At 42.9% G+C, this 21132-nt stretch overlaps 1 protein-coding gene across 3 annotated transcripts in view; it reads left to right on the top strand.

Annotated features, from left to right (window-relative positions):
* Nucleotides 1-21132, top strand: part of LOC146833087 (venom factor-like) — a 777614-nt gene that overhangs the window by 510111 nt on the left and 246371 nt on the right. For all 3 annotated transcript variants that reach the window (XM_085600726.1, XM_085600724.1, XM_085600725.1), the window contains exon 22: nucleotides 17333-17399. In XM_085600726.1, the coding sequence (XP_085456852.1) occupies nucleotides 17333-17399 (67 nt within the window). The remainder of the gene's footprint in view (nucleotides 1-17332; nucleotides 17400-21132) is intronic.

Here is a 21132-nt window from a genome sequence, read left to right as displayed (position 1 = left end):
TTATAAATGTATTTTGCGCAATCTGTAGAGCTTTAAAGTTTGAATGTCCCTAAATACCAGCGCCATATGTCGCGACTGATACACACTTTTTCTTTTAAAAATAAAGAGCAATTTGCTTATTTGTTTATGGCCCAGCCTTTTTGAGAATCTAAAGACTGCATCAATTGCCCTTTGAAATTGCAACATTCTAATATTTAATACAAATTTCCAATAAAAATCAATATCGATCGGGACACACAGCTAAGTAAAGTGTTTTTTCTTCAAATTCTTCACAACCAAGTAAGAACTTCCTAGTTTTTAGTGGTAGGATATTCATAAAATTAATAAAAACATCTAACAGGGACAGAAGGCCATTAACTGTTCGGGCAATGAGAACAGCATCGTCTGGTAAAGTAATATCGAAATTTTGCTTGAATTGATCTTAGGGATATCTTTACCAGCCCTTGTCAAATGATCTCCCGGTGTGTACGCAACCCTGTCTAACCCCTGTTTCAGATGGAAAGTTTTCTTTGAGATCTCCATTCAAATGATAGTGGACTCTGCCTGTAGCGTGTGCATGAAGCCTGTGAAGCTAGGAAATGACCGCGCTATCCATACCTAGTTCTGAAATTATTGACCATAGTTTTGAGCGGTCCACTGTCTCAAAGGTGCATGTTAAGTCCATAAAGGCAAGATGGACAGAGACATTTTGACCTTATAATATTTTTGGACTAAAGAGACATATCCTGGGGCATATTTACAGGGGCATCGTGCCAAAGGAACGTCACTTTTGACAATGTTCCTGTGGTGCAATGCCCTGCTCCATATTTACAAAGTTGCGTTAAGCCACTATGGTGCAAGGATGCCTGCATTGGCGCTAGGCACATGATTTTAGCACCAGTGCTAGGGAAAACACAAAAGTGTGTTGTATTGTTGTAAATACAGCGCATCTCTGCATTTCAGAAATGTGCGATGCTTGCAAATTTGGCGCAGCTCCGCATTCTGACATTTCCTTGTAAATATGCCCCGTAATGTCTGTTCAACTGTTCCCAGGCCTGGGGGAACTCAAACTGTAAGTCTGAATGCCCCTGTGTCTCTGCAGCCCAATTTTCTATTTTGGCAAACACAAGCCATCCTAGGCTCTTGACCCTATTATCCATTAGTGAAATAGGGCAATAGCAGTGAGGGTGGCTTTTATCACCCATTTTAAAGATAGGGATAATGATGGCCTCTTCCCATGTTTTGACCAAAGGCCTGGTAATTGCACTTTTTAAGACATTGGTTATAACGGGTGCCCAGAACTGTGGAAAGGATTTAAAGATATCCGAAGGAATTCTATTGGGTCCTTGAGCTTTCTCGGAGGGGCTAGTGTCAAATACTACAATACCATCAGAGACCTTAATGGATCTGCTCAATTCCAGGCTAATACTGGGGTCATAGATAGCTATGGCATCATTGTCATTTATAAGGGTCTGTGCCTGTGGGCCAAATATATTTGAGAAGTGGGCCACCCAGGAATCGCTTGGAACAGCACATTCAACTTTAGGGAGGGTCTCACTCAAGAGAGTCTGGAAGTTTAGTACTTGCCAGAAGGTTTGGGAATCTTCCAGCTCAATAGCAGCTCTTAGCTCCTCCCATGCCTTTTCCCTTATTTCTATCGTCCTTCTTAAACTGGATTACATCGCATGGCTTCAAGTCCTCTTGCAAGATCTGATGAATCTCCATTTGATTATGTGTAAATAGATCTCAATGAAAGGCTTCCTTGTCAGTCTTTTCCATCTAATGCTTAGGCCTTTATTTTATATTAAATTTGATGTTAGAAGGTTTCTGAACATCCCTGGATCAGGATAAATTTAGTTCCAGGGTTAGTGGATTGTGGACACTTATGCAGGAGGCCACCATTTTACAAGTGATCAGTGGTGGTAGCAGTTCCTTAGATATTTGTATATGGTCTAGTGCCATGCATACTATGGCTTTGAATGGATGTATAAACTGTATTAGAATTGATTCATAAAAATTTTAATCTTGTAGTTTTTGAGAGATTGGCACTAATTCAACCTTGTTGTGTATCCCTCTAGCTGGCATTTTATTGTCCTCCAACTGATTATTAGAGCACTTACCTATGATTTGTCATGTGGAACAATGAAAGCATTCCTCTGCAAATAAATAAGCTGCAAATTCTCGCCACTTATCTGTGATGTGACTGATCATGTAATGAATGCTGTAATATTTGAGTTCATAATCAGTGCGTTGCAGGAGCGCAAGTTATAGTTGGCTCAGGTAACTATAAATGCTGAATTTCACTGGTTTTGTACGAGTGCAACTGAGCCTAACTATAATGTTCCTGTAACCTTTGTTTTTTTCAGTACATTTCTAAGGTTCTATGAAATATAAATACTAACTATAACATTCCTGTAACCATTGGTTTTTCTCAGTTTTCCAAAATCCTGCTGTGTCGGACTTACTGGAGGTAACAGGAGGGCCCATGGGCACCCAAGAACCCACAGCATCCAAAAGGACTTTATCCCCCAACCAGCAGAGCGCCAAGAAGTAGGCCGCTGACCAGCTCTCAGGATGCTGCTGTGTCTGACTTACTGGAAGTTACAGGAGGGCTTCTGGGCCCCCAAAAACCCTCAGCATCCAAGAGGCCTTAATCCCCCAACCAGCAGTGCACCAGGAGGTTCATTCGCAGAATGGTGGAGAAAGGGGACACAGCCTCCAAAGACCTCTCAGCAATTCCACTGAGTGGGACTTACTGGAGGTAACAGGAGGGCTTATTGCCCCTAAGGACATGGTAGACTCAAGGGGACTTCATCCCTCCAACCAGCAGTGCACCAGGAGACATGTTTATAGAGTGGTGGAGAAGGGGGCATGGCCTTGGAAGTCCTCTTAGCATTCGCGATCTGTGGGACTTACTGGAAGTAACAGAAGGGCTTATTGGACTCCAAGGACACTTGGCTTCCAAGTGGAGTTCATCCCCCAACCAACAGTGCACCTGGAGGCTCTTTTTCAGAGTGGTGGAGAAAGAGGGCGTGGCTGCTGAAGTCGTCTCAGCAATCGGGCTCTGTGGGACTTGCTGGAGGTAACAGGAGGGCTTATTGGCCCTCATGGGCCCTCAGCATACAAGGGAACTTCATCCTCCCACCAGCAGCATGCCAGAAGGTGCGTTTGTGTAGTGGTGGAGAAAGGGGGCATGACCTCCGAAGACCTCTCAGCAGTCATGCTGTGTGGGACTTACTGAAAGTAACAGGAGGGCTTGTTGGCCCCCAAGGACCCTCTGGAGCCAACGGGAATTCGACCCCAACCAGCACTGTGCCTGGAGGCGCATTTGCAAAGTGGTGGCGAAAGGGGGCATGGCCTCCGGCGACTTGCCAGTCTTTTTTTCTTTTTTTTCCTATTTATTTGCGTAGGGAGGGTGCATGGCCATCATACCATGGGCCAATTTTGACCCTGTGGCCCAATCTCCCAGTGCCATGTCTTTTATAAATGTGGATGGGGCCACACAGCCCCCTTTATAGGCTGATTTCAGCCCAGGAGGGTCCAACCTTTTTAAGAAATAAATTTAAAGGGAGGGGCACCGAGCAACCCCCCCCAGCCCCTGGCCGATTTCGCTATGATGATTCCATCACCCGGAGCGCAGCCTTTAAAAAAAATGTTTTAATACATTTAAAGGGAGAGGCCCCACCCGAGTTGATTTCAGTCCAGGGACCGCACCCCCAGGGGCCCAGCCTCTAGTGTAGGTGGCCTGATCCCACCTGGGCACCCACTTAAGATGGTTGGGGACCGCAGGGGGAGCCTCAAGGCCCCACAGTCCCTGCCGGCATACCGCCTCCTGCGGGAGCCGGCATTGCTTTTTCAGAGAGGAAGCTGTTAACATGTAGCTCCCTCTCTGGAAAAGTAATTGTGCTCCGCTTTGAGCAAAATGCTCTTGCTTGTTTAAAGCGGAGCACAGTTTTCTATGGCTTGGCGAGAGCGGTAAAGCTCCTGCCAAGTCATAGCAAACAGCTATGTCCCAAGGGTAGGCACCCCTGGAAATTGCAGAAGCTGACCCTGGGGGGGTGGCGGTCCCGAGGGCCATCTATGGCTCCAGGAGGAAGGCTGCGCACCCCCACCTTGCTTTAATTTTGCACTGGGGAGGTGGTGGTCCCCGGGGCTGCTGGTGGACCATATGGCCCCCCTGCGCTCAATTTAAGAAAAGTGCTGGGGAGATGGCGGTCCTAGGGGCTGTGTGGGGTCCGCACAGACCCCGTGTTGTTTGTAATTAAAGCCCCAGGGAGGTGGCGGCCCCCGGGGCTGCGGGGGGACCACATTGCCCCCTGCAATATTTTCTCACTAAGCCCTCGGGAGGTGGCGGCTCCCGGTGCTGAGGGTTTCTGAGCGAGGACCCCCATCTTAAAACAAATAAGCCCAGTGGAGGTCGTGATCCCCGGGGCAGCAGGGAAGGCCTGTCATTAATTATTAAACAATCTCCAGGGAGGTGGTGGTCCCCGAGGAATAATAAGTCCCGGGGAGGCCAGTACACCCCTCCTTTTTTTTTACATAATTCCCCCAGGACCTGGCCTACCCGGGGGCCAATGATTAACGAAGTGTGGGAGCCCTCATTAATTACTTTTTGTAATTTTCAGCAGGCTTTGTGGATCCAGTGTGACTCGCACTGATTTTTGTTTTTATGCTTTTTTGGCTATGGGGGTCCCTGTGTGACCTCTCAAGAGGCCAAGTGGGTCAGGGTGTTTCTACTCTGCCCCCTTTTGATTTTATTTATGTTTTTACCTGTAAATTGGCTCAACCTAGTCACAAGATGGCTGTCTAGCACTTCCAAGTTTGAAGTGTTGAAAGGCAATCATGTCATTCTCAGCACGAGATTGGAAGAGGTCGTGGATCCTCTTCATCCCTTGATAAAACTGGAATTGTTTTTACATTTCTCTGCAACTACACAACGGATTTACACCATTTAACAAAAAGTGCACTTTCTGGACCACCAGCTACCTTCCTGCCAAATATTGTGTAATTCTGCTCAGCAATTCGTGATGTAGCCGCGTGTAAAGTTTACTATGGAAATGAACATGGGGAAAACGCATTTTGGGGCGCCCTTTTTTCTTCCCCCTGCATGATGGATCCCCCCAAACTTTTCAAGACAGCAGCTGAACTGAGCATCAAACTAGTTTGGAAAATTGTGCTAGGATTCGTCAAATGACGCCAAAGTTAATGGCAAATGAAAAAGCTCTGTTGCCATTGAAATTAGGTCCTAACTATAACTACCTACTGGCCTGCTGGAGACCACCATATATATCTATATATATAGATAGATAGATATATGTGTGTGTGTGTATAGATATAGATATATATATATAAATATATGTGTGCATATATACACACACACATATTTATGTATATATGTATGTATGTGTGTATGTATATATACACACACACACACACATATATATATATATATCCAAACAAACTTAAGCAAGTATAACACACTCTCAGGAGTATGCCACTGATAGTTTATCCTTGATAAAGGGCATAACATATATATCAAGAGATACTATAATTTTCAATTGCTTTACTTCTGATATTACCACTAGTGTGACTGCATGTAGTTTTATGCTTCTGTTGACGTACTACCACTATGGTCCTCCTGGATGAGATATAGCGAACATGGACCACAATTGATGTGCCTACATTTTCCTTTATTGTTGATTTTCCACCATATATACATATAGCGGTTACCAGTAGGTAGCTATAGGTAGGAAAGGGTTTTTTTGTTTTGCCAATAACTGTGGTGCAGTTTGACAAAACTTCACCAAGTTTTCAAAATTAGTGCGACAGTCTTTTCAGCTGCTGTGTTGATAGTTTCGGGGTGATTCATCAAGCAGGAGCGGAATCAAATGTGGGGTCCTAAAACACATTTTCTCATGCAATCTCCCATAGGGATACTAGACGGTATTACACAAAATTGTGCAGAAAAGTAGCTATTGTTGGTCCAGAAAGTGACCTTTTTGAGAATTGGTATAAATCTGTTCAGTAGTTTTTGAGATATTTAAAGAAAATCAAATTTGCATATCTAGGGAAGTGAAGGCTCCGAGAACCCACCCAATCTCGTGCTGTAATCCAATTGACTGGCGGCATTTCAACCAAGGAGTGTTGGCAGCCATCTTGAGAGTCGGTTTCGGACGAGTCCCAAGAAATGTTTTTAAAACAAATAAAAGGAGCAGGTTGGGAATACCCTGACCCCAAAACCCTGGTCCTGGGGTCTCCTGGGGGGGGGGGGCAAAACAATTTTGGGGCGAGAATTATGGCAGGAACCGTGACACCCACAAACAAAAAATAAGTGCCAGCCCATGCCCTTCTTTCAAAAAAAGCCCCCGGTGGGCCAGGTCCTGGGGCATTTATTTTTAAGAGGGGTCCAATTGGTCTTGGAGCCTAGTGGATCACCGTCTCCCTGTGGCTTTATTTATAAAAATGTGAACTTCCCTCCTGGGTTTTGGAGAAACCCTGGGGGCCATTACTTTCCTGGGGATTTATAATGTTTAATAATAGAGCGGGGATGCCCAGACCCCCTTCAGGGCTTACTAGAAACCCCAGGGACCACCAGCTCCCCACAGCTATAAAAACAACAGTTTGCTGGGGGCCGCGCAGACCGCCCAGGTCCTGGCGGACCACCACCTCCATGGAGCCTATAAGATATATAATAATGGGAGGGGGGCTGCGCGGCACCCTCCCGGGCCATATACAGGCCTGGATACCACCACCTTTCTGGGGCCAGCTGGTTAACACACAAGGAGGGAGGGTCTCGCGCGCGGGCCCCCTCCTCGAGTCATTAATGGTCCTGGGGACTGCCAACCCCCAGGGCTGGCTCCTGCTAATGTCCTGGGGTGCCCAGCCCCTGGCCATAGCTGCTTTCTGGAACTTAGCGGGAGCAGTGACAGCTCCTGTAAAGTCAGAACAAACACTAACTCCGCTCCCAGCATGCAGGAGCTGTCAAAGTGCTCCCGCTTGCAGGAAGCTGAGTTTTCATCTGTTTCCCTGTCCGATGTCAAACAGAATGGGAGCCAGGCAAAACGATTGCTCTCACACACAGGGAGCTGCATGTTTAGCAGCTCCCTGTGTGTGAGAGCAATGCCGGCTCCCCCTGGAGGTGGGGAGCCAGCAGGGACCACAGAGACATTCAGGATCCCCTGCAGTCCCCAACAGTGCTGACTGGGTGCCCAGGGTGGGCTCCAGGGCACCCAACATTTCAAGGGGGATGTCTTGTCATGAGTGATGTAATATGTGAGGTCATAAGCAGTGTATTGTGGGGTTGTAGGTTATAGTTAGCACAGGCAACTAGAACTGCTGTCTTTCACAGTTTTTCTACAAGTGAAATTTGAGCCTAACTATATTGTCTCTGCAACCTTTGGTTTTGCAGTGGGAAAATATAAATATATATATATATATATATATATATATATACATTTTCACCAAGTACTCACAGGTACCGTTGCACTCCCGTCAGGAAAAGATCACCGCACAGAGTCCATCCGTCATTCAGTGAAAATAATCGTTTATTCTTTTCTTTTTATCAGTTTCCAGCCAGCAAATACCCTACGCGTTTCAGCGATACACTCGCCTTGGTCACGGGTAAACAAAACATTTTGCCAAGTGGTTTTTAACACGTTACGTATAACGTACCAACATAAATAACGGACTGTCATCCTTAAGGTTAGGCTCCAGTAAATCGGCGGCCATCTTAAAGCAGTATTCTTTAACCAATAAAGTTTCTAACAAATAAAGTTTTTGATACAACATTGAGGGTAATAGTGTTAACAATAGAAATCTATTGCACCAAACTCTAAGAATTCTAAAATTAGAAATCTTGAACACAAAATAATGTTGTCCATCACCCCTACGGACATGGATATTATTAACAGTTACTGTTGAGAAGACGGAACGGAATGTGCCCCATTTCTTCCCACTCAAGCACCCGTAAAATTATCTCTGCGTGTGTTGTCAACAATAAGAGGAGAATTAATCATATTATCCTCAATTAGCTGAATAATGTTACAACCTTTGTAATTATTCTGTGCACATTCAAGATCAAATTGTCATAACTTGATTTCATAACGACGTCTATCCATGTCACGTCACATGTTAGAATACTGCTATTCTACCCAAGTGGGTAATCTTGGATGGGACCTCTCTTCAATTGAAAACATATAATTATTTGCAGCATCATTAAACCCCAGTGGGTGAAATCATAATAAATTCATACAGGTAAGTACGAAAGTAAAGTTTGTATAATATAGTCCACATGGACAATCAATGCTTTCCTTTTTGTGAAAATGCAAACAGATCATCTTCATTCCTTCTGACGTTTCAAGAAAACTAAAATGGAGGAAGAAGAAAAGAAAGCCAATTGAAATGTTTTCTTTGTCACATAACACTGCAAAATGTTATAATTGGGTCCACCAATTGGAGCCATACGAATGACTGTTTAAAAGTACATACATGTATATCAAAATGGATGTTGAGGATATTAAAGAGTACACAATAGTTCGAATAATTCAAATAATTTGAATAATTAAAAGAAATCAAATCATCTAAGAAAGAGATTCTAAATTTACACAAAGCCTAAAATAAGGAACAACATGTTCCAATAGTATGCCTCATTGTTAAGGAACCTTCCACTACACAAGGAAGATCAAACATGCATACAAAATTCACTTGGACATTATAGTCAAATAGACTCTCAAACAAATCAAAGAAATTTGACAAATACTATTCCCCCAAATGCCAAGACATCTCTTCTTCTGAATTCAAACCTGCAGGGGCCTTGGTATTTAGATCTAAAATATACCTTGATTCTAATTGACGGAGTTTGCGTATCCTGTCACCCCCTCTTTGTTTTACCTCTACTCTGTCAATCACAAAGAACTTCAGCAGATTACGGTTGCTATTGTAAAATTCTTCAAAGTGTCTGGCAATTGGTGAGAGTTTGTCCTTGTTATGGATTGCCCTTTGATGTTCTAGTACACGTTTTTTTGCTGTAAATATTGTGCTACCCACATACTTCTTAGCACAGGGGCAAACCAAAACATAAACACAGAAATCAGACAAACAAGTAAGATGTTTACCTATGATTCTTTCAGTTTCACTAATGGGGTAATACACCTTTCTCACATTGGTGCTAAACTTACATGCTTTGCAAAGCATGCAAGTAAAGAATCCCTGTATGTCACTCTGTGTTCTGTTTGTGCTGGTTACTTCATTTTTGCAAAGCTTGTCTTTGAGAGAATCAGATTTCCTGTAGGTGATACTCGGCAATGATCCTAATCTATTAGCCAAAGTTGGTTCAGTGGACAGGATTTTCCAATGTTGGTGTAGGCATTTACGCACTTCCCAGGAGTTAGAGTGATATGTAGCTATGTATCTTATAACTTCATCACTACTAATGTCATCCACTTTAACTTTAGGTGTCAACAACTGCCCTTGCGTGAATTCATTTGCCTTTCTCAATGCTTCTTCAATAACACTAGGGTTATAGCCTCTCTCTGCAAATCTCTGGGACATACATTTGCTTTCAGCAATGAAGTCCACATCCAAACTACAATTTCTCCGAGCCCGGAGAAACTCCCCATAGGGAATGCTGCGGATCAAGGTTTTAGGATGTCCGCTGCTTGCATACAGCAGAGTGTTCCCTGCAGTCGGTTTACGGAAAAGCTTGGAAATCAATCTGTTGCCCAGAACCTGCACTTGTAAATCCAGAAATTCAATACTCTGGTTGCTCATCGTTCCTTCAAATTGTAAGTTCATTTCATTTTGATTTAATATGGAGATGAACTCTGTCGCTGATAGTTCAGACCCACCCCAGATGATAAAAAGATCATCAATATACCGCAGCCATAATTTGACATGGCTGCGGTATAACTGCTGTGTCTGAGACACCTGCCGCTCCCAGCACCCCATAAACAAGTTGGCGAAGCTGGGAGCAAAGCAGGTGCCCATAGCTGTCCCTTGTTTCTGCCTGAACAATACTCCATCAAAAATAAAAAAATTGTTTTCTAGGCAAAAAGTCATCATTTGCACAAGCATCTCATTGTGTCTGAGAAAAGAGATGGACCGAAAATTTAGAAATTCTTGACAGGCCTGTATGCCCTGGGTGTGTCTGATTGAGGTGTATAGGCTACAGACGTCTAATGTCATTAACAAGTAGCCTTCTTTCCATTCAAAGTCCTTAATAAGACTTAGGAAGTGTCTGCTGTCTTTAATATAGGATGGTAACTTCTCTACATAAGGATGAAGAAAATAATCGATGTATTTCGATGTTTTTTCTAATAAGGAGCCCCTAGATGACACAATGGGCCTCCCTGGTGGATTGGCAGCATCCTTATGGAGCTTAGGTAGAAGATACAAGATAGCAATCTTAGGATTCCGATTAAGCAAAAAGGCATACTCATCCCACTCTAGAATGCCAGTAGTATGCCACAATTTAAGCATTTCAAAATACCTCATGTTAGATTCCTCAATCACACTGAGAGAAACCTGTTCATAACAATCACCACCTTGTAGTTGCCGAACTCCTTCCCTTATGTAATCAACCATGTTTAGTATGACTACATTACCGCCTTTGTCCGACTGGCGAATTACAATATTTGAGTCAGATTGCAAAGACTTTACTGCCTGTCGTTGTTCTCTTGTCAAATTATCATTTGTCCAAACCCTTTTACTAGCAAGTTTCTTTAAGTCATTAGTAACTAGTGTCTCAAATGTATCTATCCCACAAACTGGTAACGTGGGATTAAAAATAGACTTGGGTTTAAACTTGTTGGGACAGTTTAAATCGACCTTATAGCCCAAGGACACAGCATCAATGGGTCCAGAATCCACGTCCTCAACACTTTCCACCTCCAATTCCTTCAACGCAATTAACGCCTGTATTTCATTGATTGACTCAATAGCTGGAATCTGATTACTTCCGGCTATACCATGTATATGAGTCTTAACTTTCAATTCATTCCATTTGTGTAGTCTCAGTTTCCTAGTAAAATAAAATAAATCAATTCTCTCTTGGGGATAAGAAAATAAAGAGGTGGGACAAAACGATAAACCAAACTGTAACACATCATGTTCCATGGACGTAAGAAAACGTGAGGAGAGATTTACCACATTGCGGCAGTTCTTCATTTTCCGCGTCTCTTTTGTCCCCTTGTTTCCACTCCCACTGGGGTTGTTATTTTTCTTCTTCCACCATCCACCTCTCCTGGATTGTTTGTGGATGATGTTGTTTCTGTGGCTTTTCCTCTACCTCGTCCTCGTGAGCCCCTTCCTCTGCCTCGTCCTCTGTCGATCTGCCATTTCGGTTGATTTGATGACAGTTTCATCAGTCGGAATTCCTCCCAAAAATTTGTCGGCTTCTTAGATGTAATGGGTGCCGTGGTTTGCAAGGTTTGCGGAGTTCCATCTTCCGAGACATCACTCTCACTGATGTCACTGTCAACTTCTCCACCAACATGGACCATATCCAAATCTCCCTGAACGCCTTTCCGTTTCAAGTTATCATATTTCCGACTGAAAGTGAACACTCGACCGGACATGTAATCAATTTTATCCCGTAGGAATTTCCTTTCTTTCTTAGCAATAATTTCTTCCTCAGGTTTGTTAATTTTCATTGTTATATCATCCAATTTACTTTTGAATAGTTCTTCAGATTCCTCTTTTTGGATCTCAGCTTTCAATTCCATAATTTGCGTCAATAATGACGATCTTTCTTTCCATGCAAATTTAATCAGAATAGAAAGCATGCGATTGGAGCAACCCATTAGATTTTCCGCCCACTCCTCAGCCAATTCGGGATCTGGATCCTCATATGAGGGTGCAATCAAAATCCTAAGACCACGAGGGACTCTTTTTTCTTCTTGATATTTTTCCAAAGTGATTGCTTCCCACCATTTTGAAATTTCCTTTCTCAGAAGTTTTTCAAGTTTTTGATACTTCTGGACTGCTGAGGTGGGCATCGTCATCTGTTCATCTTTATCCGATGTTTGCTCTCCCATTTTAACAAACATTGATTTAGCTCGTAGTCTTCTGCGAGACTCAATATCCTCATCCATCCTTCTGGCTGTTGATTGAATACACTGTAATAATTACAACCTTCCACCGAATGACTGGAATCTGCAGTTGTTGAACTTCACCTCCTTGCAGGAAGGGAAAGTACGCAGTGTACCTGACAGTCCTTGTCACCCCAGTGTCTAACGTCAAATACACCGGTGACTGAGAAACGCTGTGTTGTATATTCAGAGGATCGTATCGCTAATGCCTTGGATTCGCTTGAAGAAAGCAATTTGTACACTCGTCATGCACATAGACGCTTATACAATAGGAAATACGATGAGAAAGCCGATGTCATGTAGATTTTTCATCACGTAAGTTACCATCCAGCAATCAGTACCTTCTTAACACACATCAGGCGTCTTTGTCAGAGTTATTTCTTACTGTCGATCAGTCAAGGTCGGCAGCCTCCTTTTATCGTAATTTCATCAGCGTCAAAACGGAAAGGCGTTCAGGGGGATTTGGATATGGTCCATGTTGGTGGAGAAGTTGACAGTGACATCAGTGAGAGTGATGTCTCGGAAGATGGAACTCCGCAAACCTTGCAAACCACGGCACCCATTACATCTAAGAAGCCGACAAATTTTTGGGAGGAATTCCGACTGATGAAACTGTCATCAAATCAACCGAAATGGCAGATCGACAGAGGACGAGGCAGAGGAAGGGGCTCATGAGGACGAGGCAGAGGAAGAGGAAAAGCCACAGAAACAACATCATCCACAAACAATCCAGGAGAGGTGGATGGTGGAAGAAGAAAAATAACAACCCCAGTGGGAGTGGAAACAAGGGGACAAAAGAGACGCGGAAAATGAAGAACTGCCGCAATGTGGTAAATCTCTCCTCACGTTTTCTTACGTCCATGGAACATGATGTGTTACAGTTTGGTTTATCATTTTGTCCCACCTCTTTATTTTCTTATCCCCAAGAGAGAATTGATTTATTTTATTTTACTAGGAAACTGAGACTACACAAATGGAATGAATTGAAAGTTAAGACTCATATACATGGTATAGCCGGAAGTAATCAGATTCCAGCTATTGAGTCAATCAATGAAATACAGGCGTTAATTGCGTTGAAGGAATTGGAGGTGGAAAGTGTTGAGGACGTGGATTCTGGACCCATTGATGCTGTGTCCTTGGGCTATAAGGTCGATTTAAACTGTCCCAACAAGTTTAAACCCAAGTCTATTTTTAATCCCACGTTACCAGTTTGTGGGATAGATACATTTGAGACACTAGTTACTAATGACTTAAAGAAACTTGCTAGTAAAAGGGTTTGGACAAATGATAATTTGACAAGAGAACAACGACAGGCAGTAACGTCTTTGCAATCTGACTCAAATATTGTAATTCGCCAGTCGGACAAAGGCGGTAATGTAGTCATACTAAACATGGTTGATTACATAAGGGAAGGAGTTCGGCAACTACAAGGTGGTGATTGTTATGAACAGGTTTCTCTCAGTGTGATTGAGGAATCTAACATGAGGTATTTTGAAATGCTTAAATTGTGGCATACTACTGGCATTCTAGAGTGGGATGAGTATGCCTTTTTGCTTAATCGGAATCCTAAGATTGCTATCTTGTATCTTCTACCTAAGCTCCATAAGGATGCTGCCAATCCACCAGGGAGGCCCATTGTGTCATCTAGGGGCACCTTATTAGAAAAAACATCGAAATATATCGATTATTTTCTTCATCCTTATGTAGAGAAGTTACCATCCTATATTAAAGACAGCAGACACTTCCTAAGTCTTATTAAGGACTTTGAATGGAAAGAAGGCTACTTGTTAATGACATTAGACGTCTGTAGCCTATACACCTCAATCAGACACACCCAGGGCATACAGGCCTGTCAAGAATTTCTAAATTTTCGGTCCATCTCTTTTCTCAGACACAATGAGATGCTTGTGCAAATGATGACTTTTTGCCTAGAAAACAATTTTTTTATTTTTGATGGAGTATTGTTCAGGCAGAAACAAGGGACAGCTATGGGCACCTGCTTTGCTCCCAGCTTCGCCAACTTGTTTATGGGGTGCTGGGAGCGGCAGGTGTCTCAGACACAGCAGTTATACCGCAGCCATGTCAAATTATGGCTGCGGTATATTGATGATCTTTTTATCATCTGGGGTGCGTCTGAACTATCAGCGACAGAGTTCATCTCCATATTAGATCAAAATGAAATGAACTTACAATTTGAAGGAACGATGAGCAACCAGAGTATTGAATTTCTGGATTTACAAGTGCAGGTTCTGGGCAACAGATTGATTTCCAAGCTTTTCCGTAAACCGACTGCAGGGAACACTCTGCTGTATGCAAGCAGCGGACATCCTAAAACCTTGATCCGCAGCATTCCCTATGGGGAGTTTCTCCGGGCTCGGAGAAATTGTAGTTTGGATGTGGACTTCATTGCTGAAAGCAAATGTATGTCCCAGAGATTTGCAGAGAGAGGCTATAACCCTAGTGTTATTGAAGAAGCATTGAGAAAGGCAAATGAATTCACGCAAGGGCAGTTGTTGACACCTAAAGTTAAAGTGGATGACATTAGTAGTGATGAAGTTATAAGATACATAGCTACATATCACTCTAACTCCTGGGAAGTGCGTAAATGCCTACACCAACATTGGAAAATCCTGTCCACTGAACCAACTTTGGCTAATAGATTAGGATCATTGCCGAGTATCACCTACAGGAAATCTGATTCTCTCAAAGACAAGCTTTGCAAAAATGAAGTAACCAGCACAAACAGAACACAGAGTGACATACAGGGATTCTTTACTTGCATACTTTGCAAAGCATGTAAGTTTAGCACCAATGTGAGAAAGGTGTATTACCCCATTAGTGAAACTGAAAGAATCATAGGTAAACATCTTACTTGTTTGTCTGATTTCTGTGTTTATGTTTTGGTTTGCCCCTGTGCTAAGAAGTATGTGGGTAGCACAATGTTTACAGCAAAAAAACGCGTACTAGAACATCAAAGGGCAATCCATAACAAGGACAAACTCTCACCAATTGCCAGACACTTTGAAGAATTTCACAATAGCAACCGTAATCTGCTGAAGTTCTTTGTGATTGACAGAGTAGAGGTAAAACAAAGAGGGGGTGACAGGATACGCAAACTCCGTCAATTAGAATCAAGGTATATTTTAGATCTAAATACCAAGGCCCCTGCAGGATTGAATTCAGAAGAAGAGATGTCTTGGCATTTGGGGGAATAGTATTTGTCAAATTTCTTTGATTTGTTTGAGAGTCTATTTGACTATAATGTCCAAGTGAATTTTGTATGCATGTTTGATCTTTCTTGTGTAGTGGAAGGTTCCTTAACAATGAGGCATACTATTGGAACATGTTGTTCCTTATTTTAGGCTTTGTGTAAATTTAGAATCTCTTTCTTAGATGATTTGATTTCTTTTAATTATTCGAATTATTTGAATTATTCGAACTATTGCGTACTCTTTAATATCCTCAACATCCATTTTGATATACATGTATGTACTTTTAAACAGTCATTCGTATGGCTCCAATTGGTGGACCCAATTATAACATTTTGCAGTGTTATGTGACAAAGAAAACATTTCAATTGGCTTTCTTTTCTTCTTCCTCCATTTTAGTTTTCTTGAAACGTCAGAAGGAATGAAGATGATCTGTTTGCATTTTCACAAAAAGGAAAGCATTGATTGTCCATGTGGACTATATTATACAAACTTTACTTTCGTACTTACCTGTATGAATTTATTATGATTTCACCCACTGGGGTTTAATGATGCTGCAAATAATTATATGTTTTCAATTGAAGAGAGGTCCCATCCAAGATTACCCACTTGGATACAATAGCAGTATTCTAACATGTGACGTGACATGGATAGACGTCGTTATGAAATCAAGTTATGACAATTTGATCTTGAATGTGCACAGAATAATTACAAAGGTTGTAACATTATTCAGCTAATTGAGGATAATATGATTAATTCTCCTCTTATTGTTGACAACACACGCAGAGATAATTTTACGGGTGCTTGAGTGGGAAGAAATGGGGCACATTCCGTTCCGTCTTCTCAACAGTAACTGTTAATAATATCCATGTCCGTAGGGGTGATGGACAACATTATTTTGTGTTCAAGATTTTTAGTTTTAGAATTCTTAGAGTTTGGTGCAATAGATTTCTATTGTTAACACTATTACCCTCAATGTTGTATCAAAAACTTTATTTGTTAGAAACTTTATTGGTTAAAGAATACTGCTTTAAGATGGCCGCCGATTTACTGGAGCCTAACCTTAAGGATGACAGTCCGTTATTTATGTTGGTACGTTATACGTAACGTGTTAAAAACCACTTGGCAAAATGTTTTGTTTACCCGTGACCAAGGCGAGTGTATCGCTGAAACGCGTAGGGTATTTGCTGGCTGGAAACTGATAAAAAGAAAAGAATAAACGATTATTTTCACTGAATGACGGATGGACTCTGTGCGGTGATCTTTTCCTGACGGGAGTGCAACGGTACCTGTGAGTACTTGGTGAAAATGTATGGATGATTGTGGGCGTCTTCGGACCCACGGTTGCACCGACGCTAAAGTGTCCCGGGATATCTGAAGAAGTGAAGGGTTGTGATATATATATATATATATATAAATATATATATATAGAGAGAGAGAGAGAGAGAGAGAGAGAGAGAGCGAGAGAGAGAGAGAGAGAGAGAGAGAGAGAGAGAGAGAGAGAGAGAGTTAATGAGTGTGAGTAAAGGGCAACTGTAGAACTTGTGCCTGTAATGCCACTGAGCGACTCTGGTGACAATTACAAGCCACGAGGCTGAAGCATTCACATTTTTACTATACCATAATCCTCCAAATTTCAGCGCTTTGAATTAATCACTCAACAGTTGAATGCAAGGTCAAAATACTGTTAAATCATTGTCATTCACTTTTTGGTTTATCCAGGAACAAAAAACTAGGATGCTATCATATAGCTCCCTCAGATAATGCACCAGTAGACACCTTTCAGTCATTTTTGCTTCCATAAGTTATTATCTCATTAGAATGTTACAGTTCTTCCATTTCTTAAAGATTAGTCTCCTGTTCCACCCTCTTGAGAGCAGTGTGTTGTAGAGATTACTCTGCAGGGTTAGTGAAGTGCAGTGGGCACTCTACAATAGAAAGGCAGACACTGTCACAAGTTTGTATTGTTCATTTCTCTCCAGGTAGTCAGAGTACTTCCATGTGGAGACAAATGCTTATGTGGTGCTTTCAGTATGTAACGACTCTTCTTTCTTATAGCCCGAAGGAATGAAAATGACCAAAACAGTCAAAGTGGTGACCTTGGATCCAGTAAATAAAGGAAAAGGTGAGCGTGCTGTATCAGGGAGTTGTGCAACGGTTCCTATTCTCATACGAAAAATGCTGCAAGAGACACACTGTGCTGAAAAAGTATCAGAAATAAAGAAATTGACTTATAGATATTTTTCACAGTTAAAAGCAAGTATCTAATTTATCAGTACAATAGCATCAAGCCTCTTAATCATAACATTGTCCAAACTCCTCCTCATGGAAAAGCAGAGGTCCCCTTCATAGAGGTGACGGAGAGTGAAGAGGAGTTGATTGAAGTGATCCTCCCGCCCACATGGCAGGATTGTCTCTTCAGGGAAGTGCTGCTGAGTGAATAAGGATGGTGTGTGTTCTTCCTCACACCAGGGCAGGGGGACCCTCAGATAAGGGACTGAACATTCAGTAGTAAAGGTTAAATGATTTCTGACACCAAGATTAATCCTCTCCATATATAGAGGTACTTAAGATGGATTTAGGTTTAACTACTCCCACCAGGCTATATGGGTCTCAAATGGGTATTAGTAGAATGAAGTTTAAAAGTGGACATACTACAAGAAAGTAGCTTCCAAGCTCTTTCTATTTATTTAATTATTCTTAAGTAGCAAACCCCATGGTATGTGTGTTTAAATAGGCTGTGGGGACACTGATTTCCTGTGTCTTCTTCCCTCTCCTAGTGATTTTGTGATAACATGGGGTGAATTATATGATGTGGTCATGCAACCTCACTGTGAACGTACACTTACCAATCCCTTTAGGACCAGAAGTTTCATCTGTAAAACCCTCAGCTCAACCCTGGGTAGCTGTAGCTTTGAACAGCAAGGCTTACAATGAGGAACAAGGGTTAAGCATGTAAACAGCACCAAAATAATTGAAGAAGAATCAACATCATCAAATAAACAGTGTTTTTCTAAGATTGCAGACACTGAATAGGCCGCGTTAGAACGCATGCGATACATCGTATGCCATTACAACGCAAGTCGTTGCAACGACTTGCTGTAGGGGGCGCTGGATGTTGGAATAGTATAATTTACTATTCCAACTCGAGTCTTTTAAATCCAACACCCTCCACCCCCTACAGCAAATCGATGTAACGACTTGCATTGTAATGGTTTGTGATGTAACAACGCGATCATTGTAACAACTGCGTTGTAATGGCATGCGATGAATCGCATGCGATGTAAATGATGTTTCCCTTAGACACTAGAATGAAAATCTTCCACTGGAGGGTTCCAGAGATATATATTTTACAAGCAGTAATAAATCCGACCAATTTCACTCAACCTCAAACAAGCCTTGGCAAAGTCATTGAATTGGACACTTAAAAATGTTTTCAAGGAAAATGTAGTTCAATATAGTCGATAACAAGTACTTGGGGCAACCGACTCCAGCACAGAACTTTTCAGGGGGACCAGCAAGGTTCTTAAGAACAGTTACCTTTACAGGAGAAGCAGTCCTTCAGCAGTTTCAGACAATTTTTCTACGCTGCAATGGATTACTATGGGCTTGGTCCTGATACAAGGGATGAAGTATGCTGAAGATGCTCTAAGTATGAATTGGATTCAATACAGTTGATAGGGATCTTCTTATAGTGATTTCTCAGTCCACAAAAATGGTGAGGGGGTCATGGTTGCAGGGTCGACATCCCACAAAGTCCTCTACAGTCTGGCCAGATTCCAGTTGTCCCTGGACTGCCAGTCGCAGGTTGTCACAGTCACACGCTAATTCTTCCTGGGTCAATAATTTGCCTTCTGAGGGTCCCGGCAGCGCTCTGACAGCACTCCCAGGCTCAGCGAACTCAGATGCAACTCTTCGCATTGGGTATTTGTCTTCGGTGCTGAACGGCAGTGGTGGTAGCAGCTTGATGTTTTGCGCTACCAATTTGCCCCAGCAGGCTTCTTCAGCATTTGTGTCCCTGTTCTGTGAACAGTAGGCCAGTTACATTGCCCTTGAAGTTCTCTTGGCGTGACAGGGCTCTGTAGACAGCTTCTCATTGAGTGGGACACGGCAGGCACAGTCCTCTCTTTCACTAGCCGCCACGTGCAGTAGGTGCACTCCATATTGGTGCAGCCTCTCTTTACTGATCTCTCGGTGCAACAGGGAAGTCCTTTTTCTATCCTTCATCTAAGTCTGTCGAGCTCTGAGGTCTGGGTGTCCTTTATGCTCAGAAAGTGCCCTCGGGGAAGGATGACTTTGGAAGCCAGTGGGCTATCAGGTTGCCTCCCACCTTGTGACCACTTCCAGTGGAGTGTGGCATCTGGCTATCCCAAGAGGCACCATTATGTCCACTCCCAAGAAAGATGGCTAAACCACTCTCTCTTTGTTCAGACCTCCCTAGCTCACCCCTGGGGTGTGCCTACCTCAGGGCTACACACCCCTGGGGAAACCAGTTTGGCAACTGGTTTCAACTCTCTGCTTTCCATGCCAGCCTGTTTACCTCAACAATGGGGCAGCCCTGCCCACTGTTGTTACACATCTGCCCTTCAAAGCTGATTTCACCATTGAAGCCTGTCTTTTGAAGCTAACACCCAAGTGACTTCCTGCAGGAGGGAGGTGATACCTCCCTGGCCTGCAATCCCTCATTGTTCTCCGTCCTGAGAGTGGTTGGTACATCTCTCCAGGAGGGCAGAAAGCTGTCTCTTGGAGCAGGCTCCATGTGTATCCGGGAAGGCATAGGAATTTTAAAGGCAACAAGGTGGCAGCTTTGATAAAGCTGCACACTACATCAAGTTACACTATTTTCGACTTGAGATACAAGTCGGGCTTAATTTAGCAAGTCCTGCTTGTGTCATATGTTGCACCCTGCCTTTAGGGCTCGGTAAGCCTGCCAGACAGGTGACTTTCACACTTGTCCATGGGAAGGGTTTGCTTTGATATTGCTTAAAATGGCAAAGTCTGGCTAGCAGTGCAGAACTGCTTTACCACTCTGCAGTGGTGGACTTGGGGACTCTTGTACTTGGGGGATCTCCAGTGTGGCACAATCAGTGCTGCAAGCCCTGGTTACCCCTCTAACGTACTTGACCTGGGTACCAGGGTACTACTTACTAGGGACTTACAGGTGACTTAGCCATTTCCAATTGGGAAAAGCCATTTCAGGGCACTGGCACTGAGGTCTGGTTAGCAGGCCTCAGCACATACCCAGAGTTGAAAAAATACAGCAGCATCAGTTGAGAAACTAGGGGGTGACAACACAAAAAGAGGCATTTCCTTACAGATTTCAATCTCTGATCGGTCATTGGAAGGACTCGCCTCTAGCAGCAAGAGTGCAACAAAAGGGATGTGTGTGCTGGAGATCTGTAGTGACCAGTGAAAAAATAGAAATCATAGGTAGGTCTCTGCAGTGCTTACTTTGTGGTGATGGTTGCCAGTGGGGCAGAGCAGGACTCATTTTTGGAGCAATGCACTTATTTTGTCTCATCAGATATTGGCCCTATGCAAGAGGGAAAAGCACATAAATAGGAAATAAGGAGTAAGAGAAAGACAAATGAACGGCCATAAAGCGAGAAACCAGTGACTGGTGAGAGAAAGGGGCAAGGAGTGCTGATAGTGGACTAAAGAGGCCTGAGGTGAATTCAGGACTATGTAGCCTTGGTATTGAGTGCGCTGACATTTAATTGTTTAATTGCAGCTGCCACAGGCTTCTGAGCAGAGCATTGGGCACTGGCACTCATTCTTTTACAGATTCAGTATTGGCCCTGTGGGTGTGTGGGCAGCACAAACTGACCTTAAAGTTACTGATAGGGCTGTATCCTCCC

Source organism: Triturus cristatus, chromosome 4_2 (genome assembly GCF_964204655.1).
Source record: "Triturus cristatus chromosome 4_2, aTriCri1.1, whole genome shotgun sequence".
NCBI lineage: Eukaryota > Metazoa > Chordata > Amphibia > Caudata > Salamandridae > Triturus > Triturus cristatus.
Note: the sequence above shows the minus strand (reverse complement) of the source record. Positions and strands in the feature narration are given on the sequence as shown.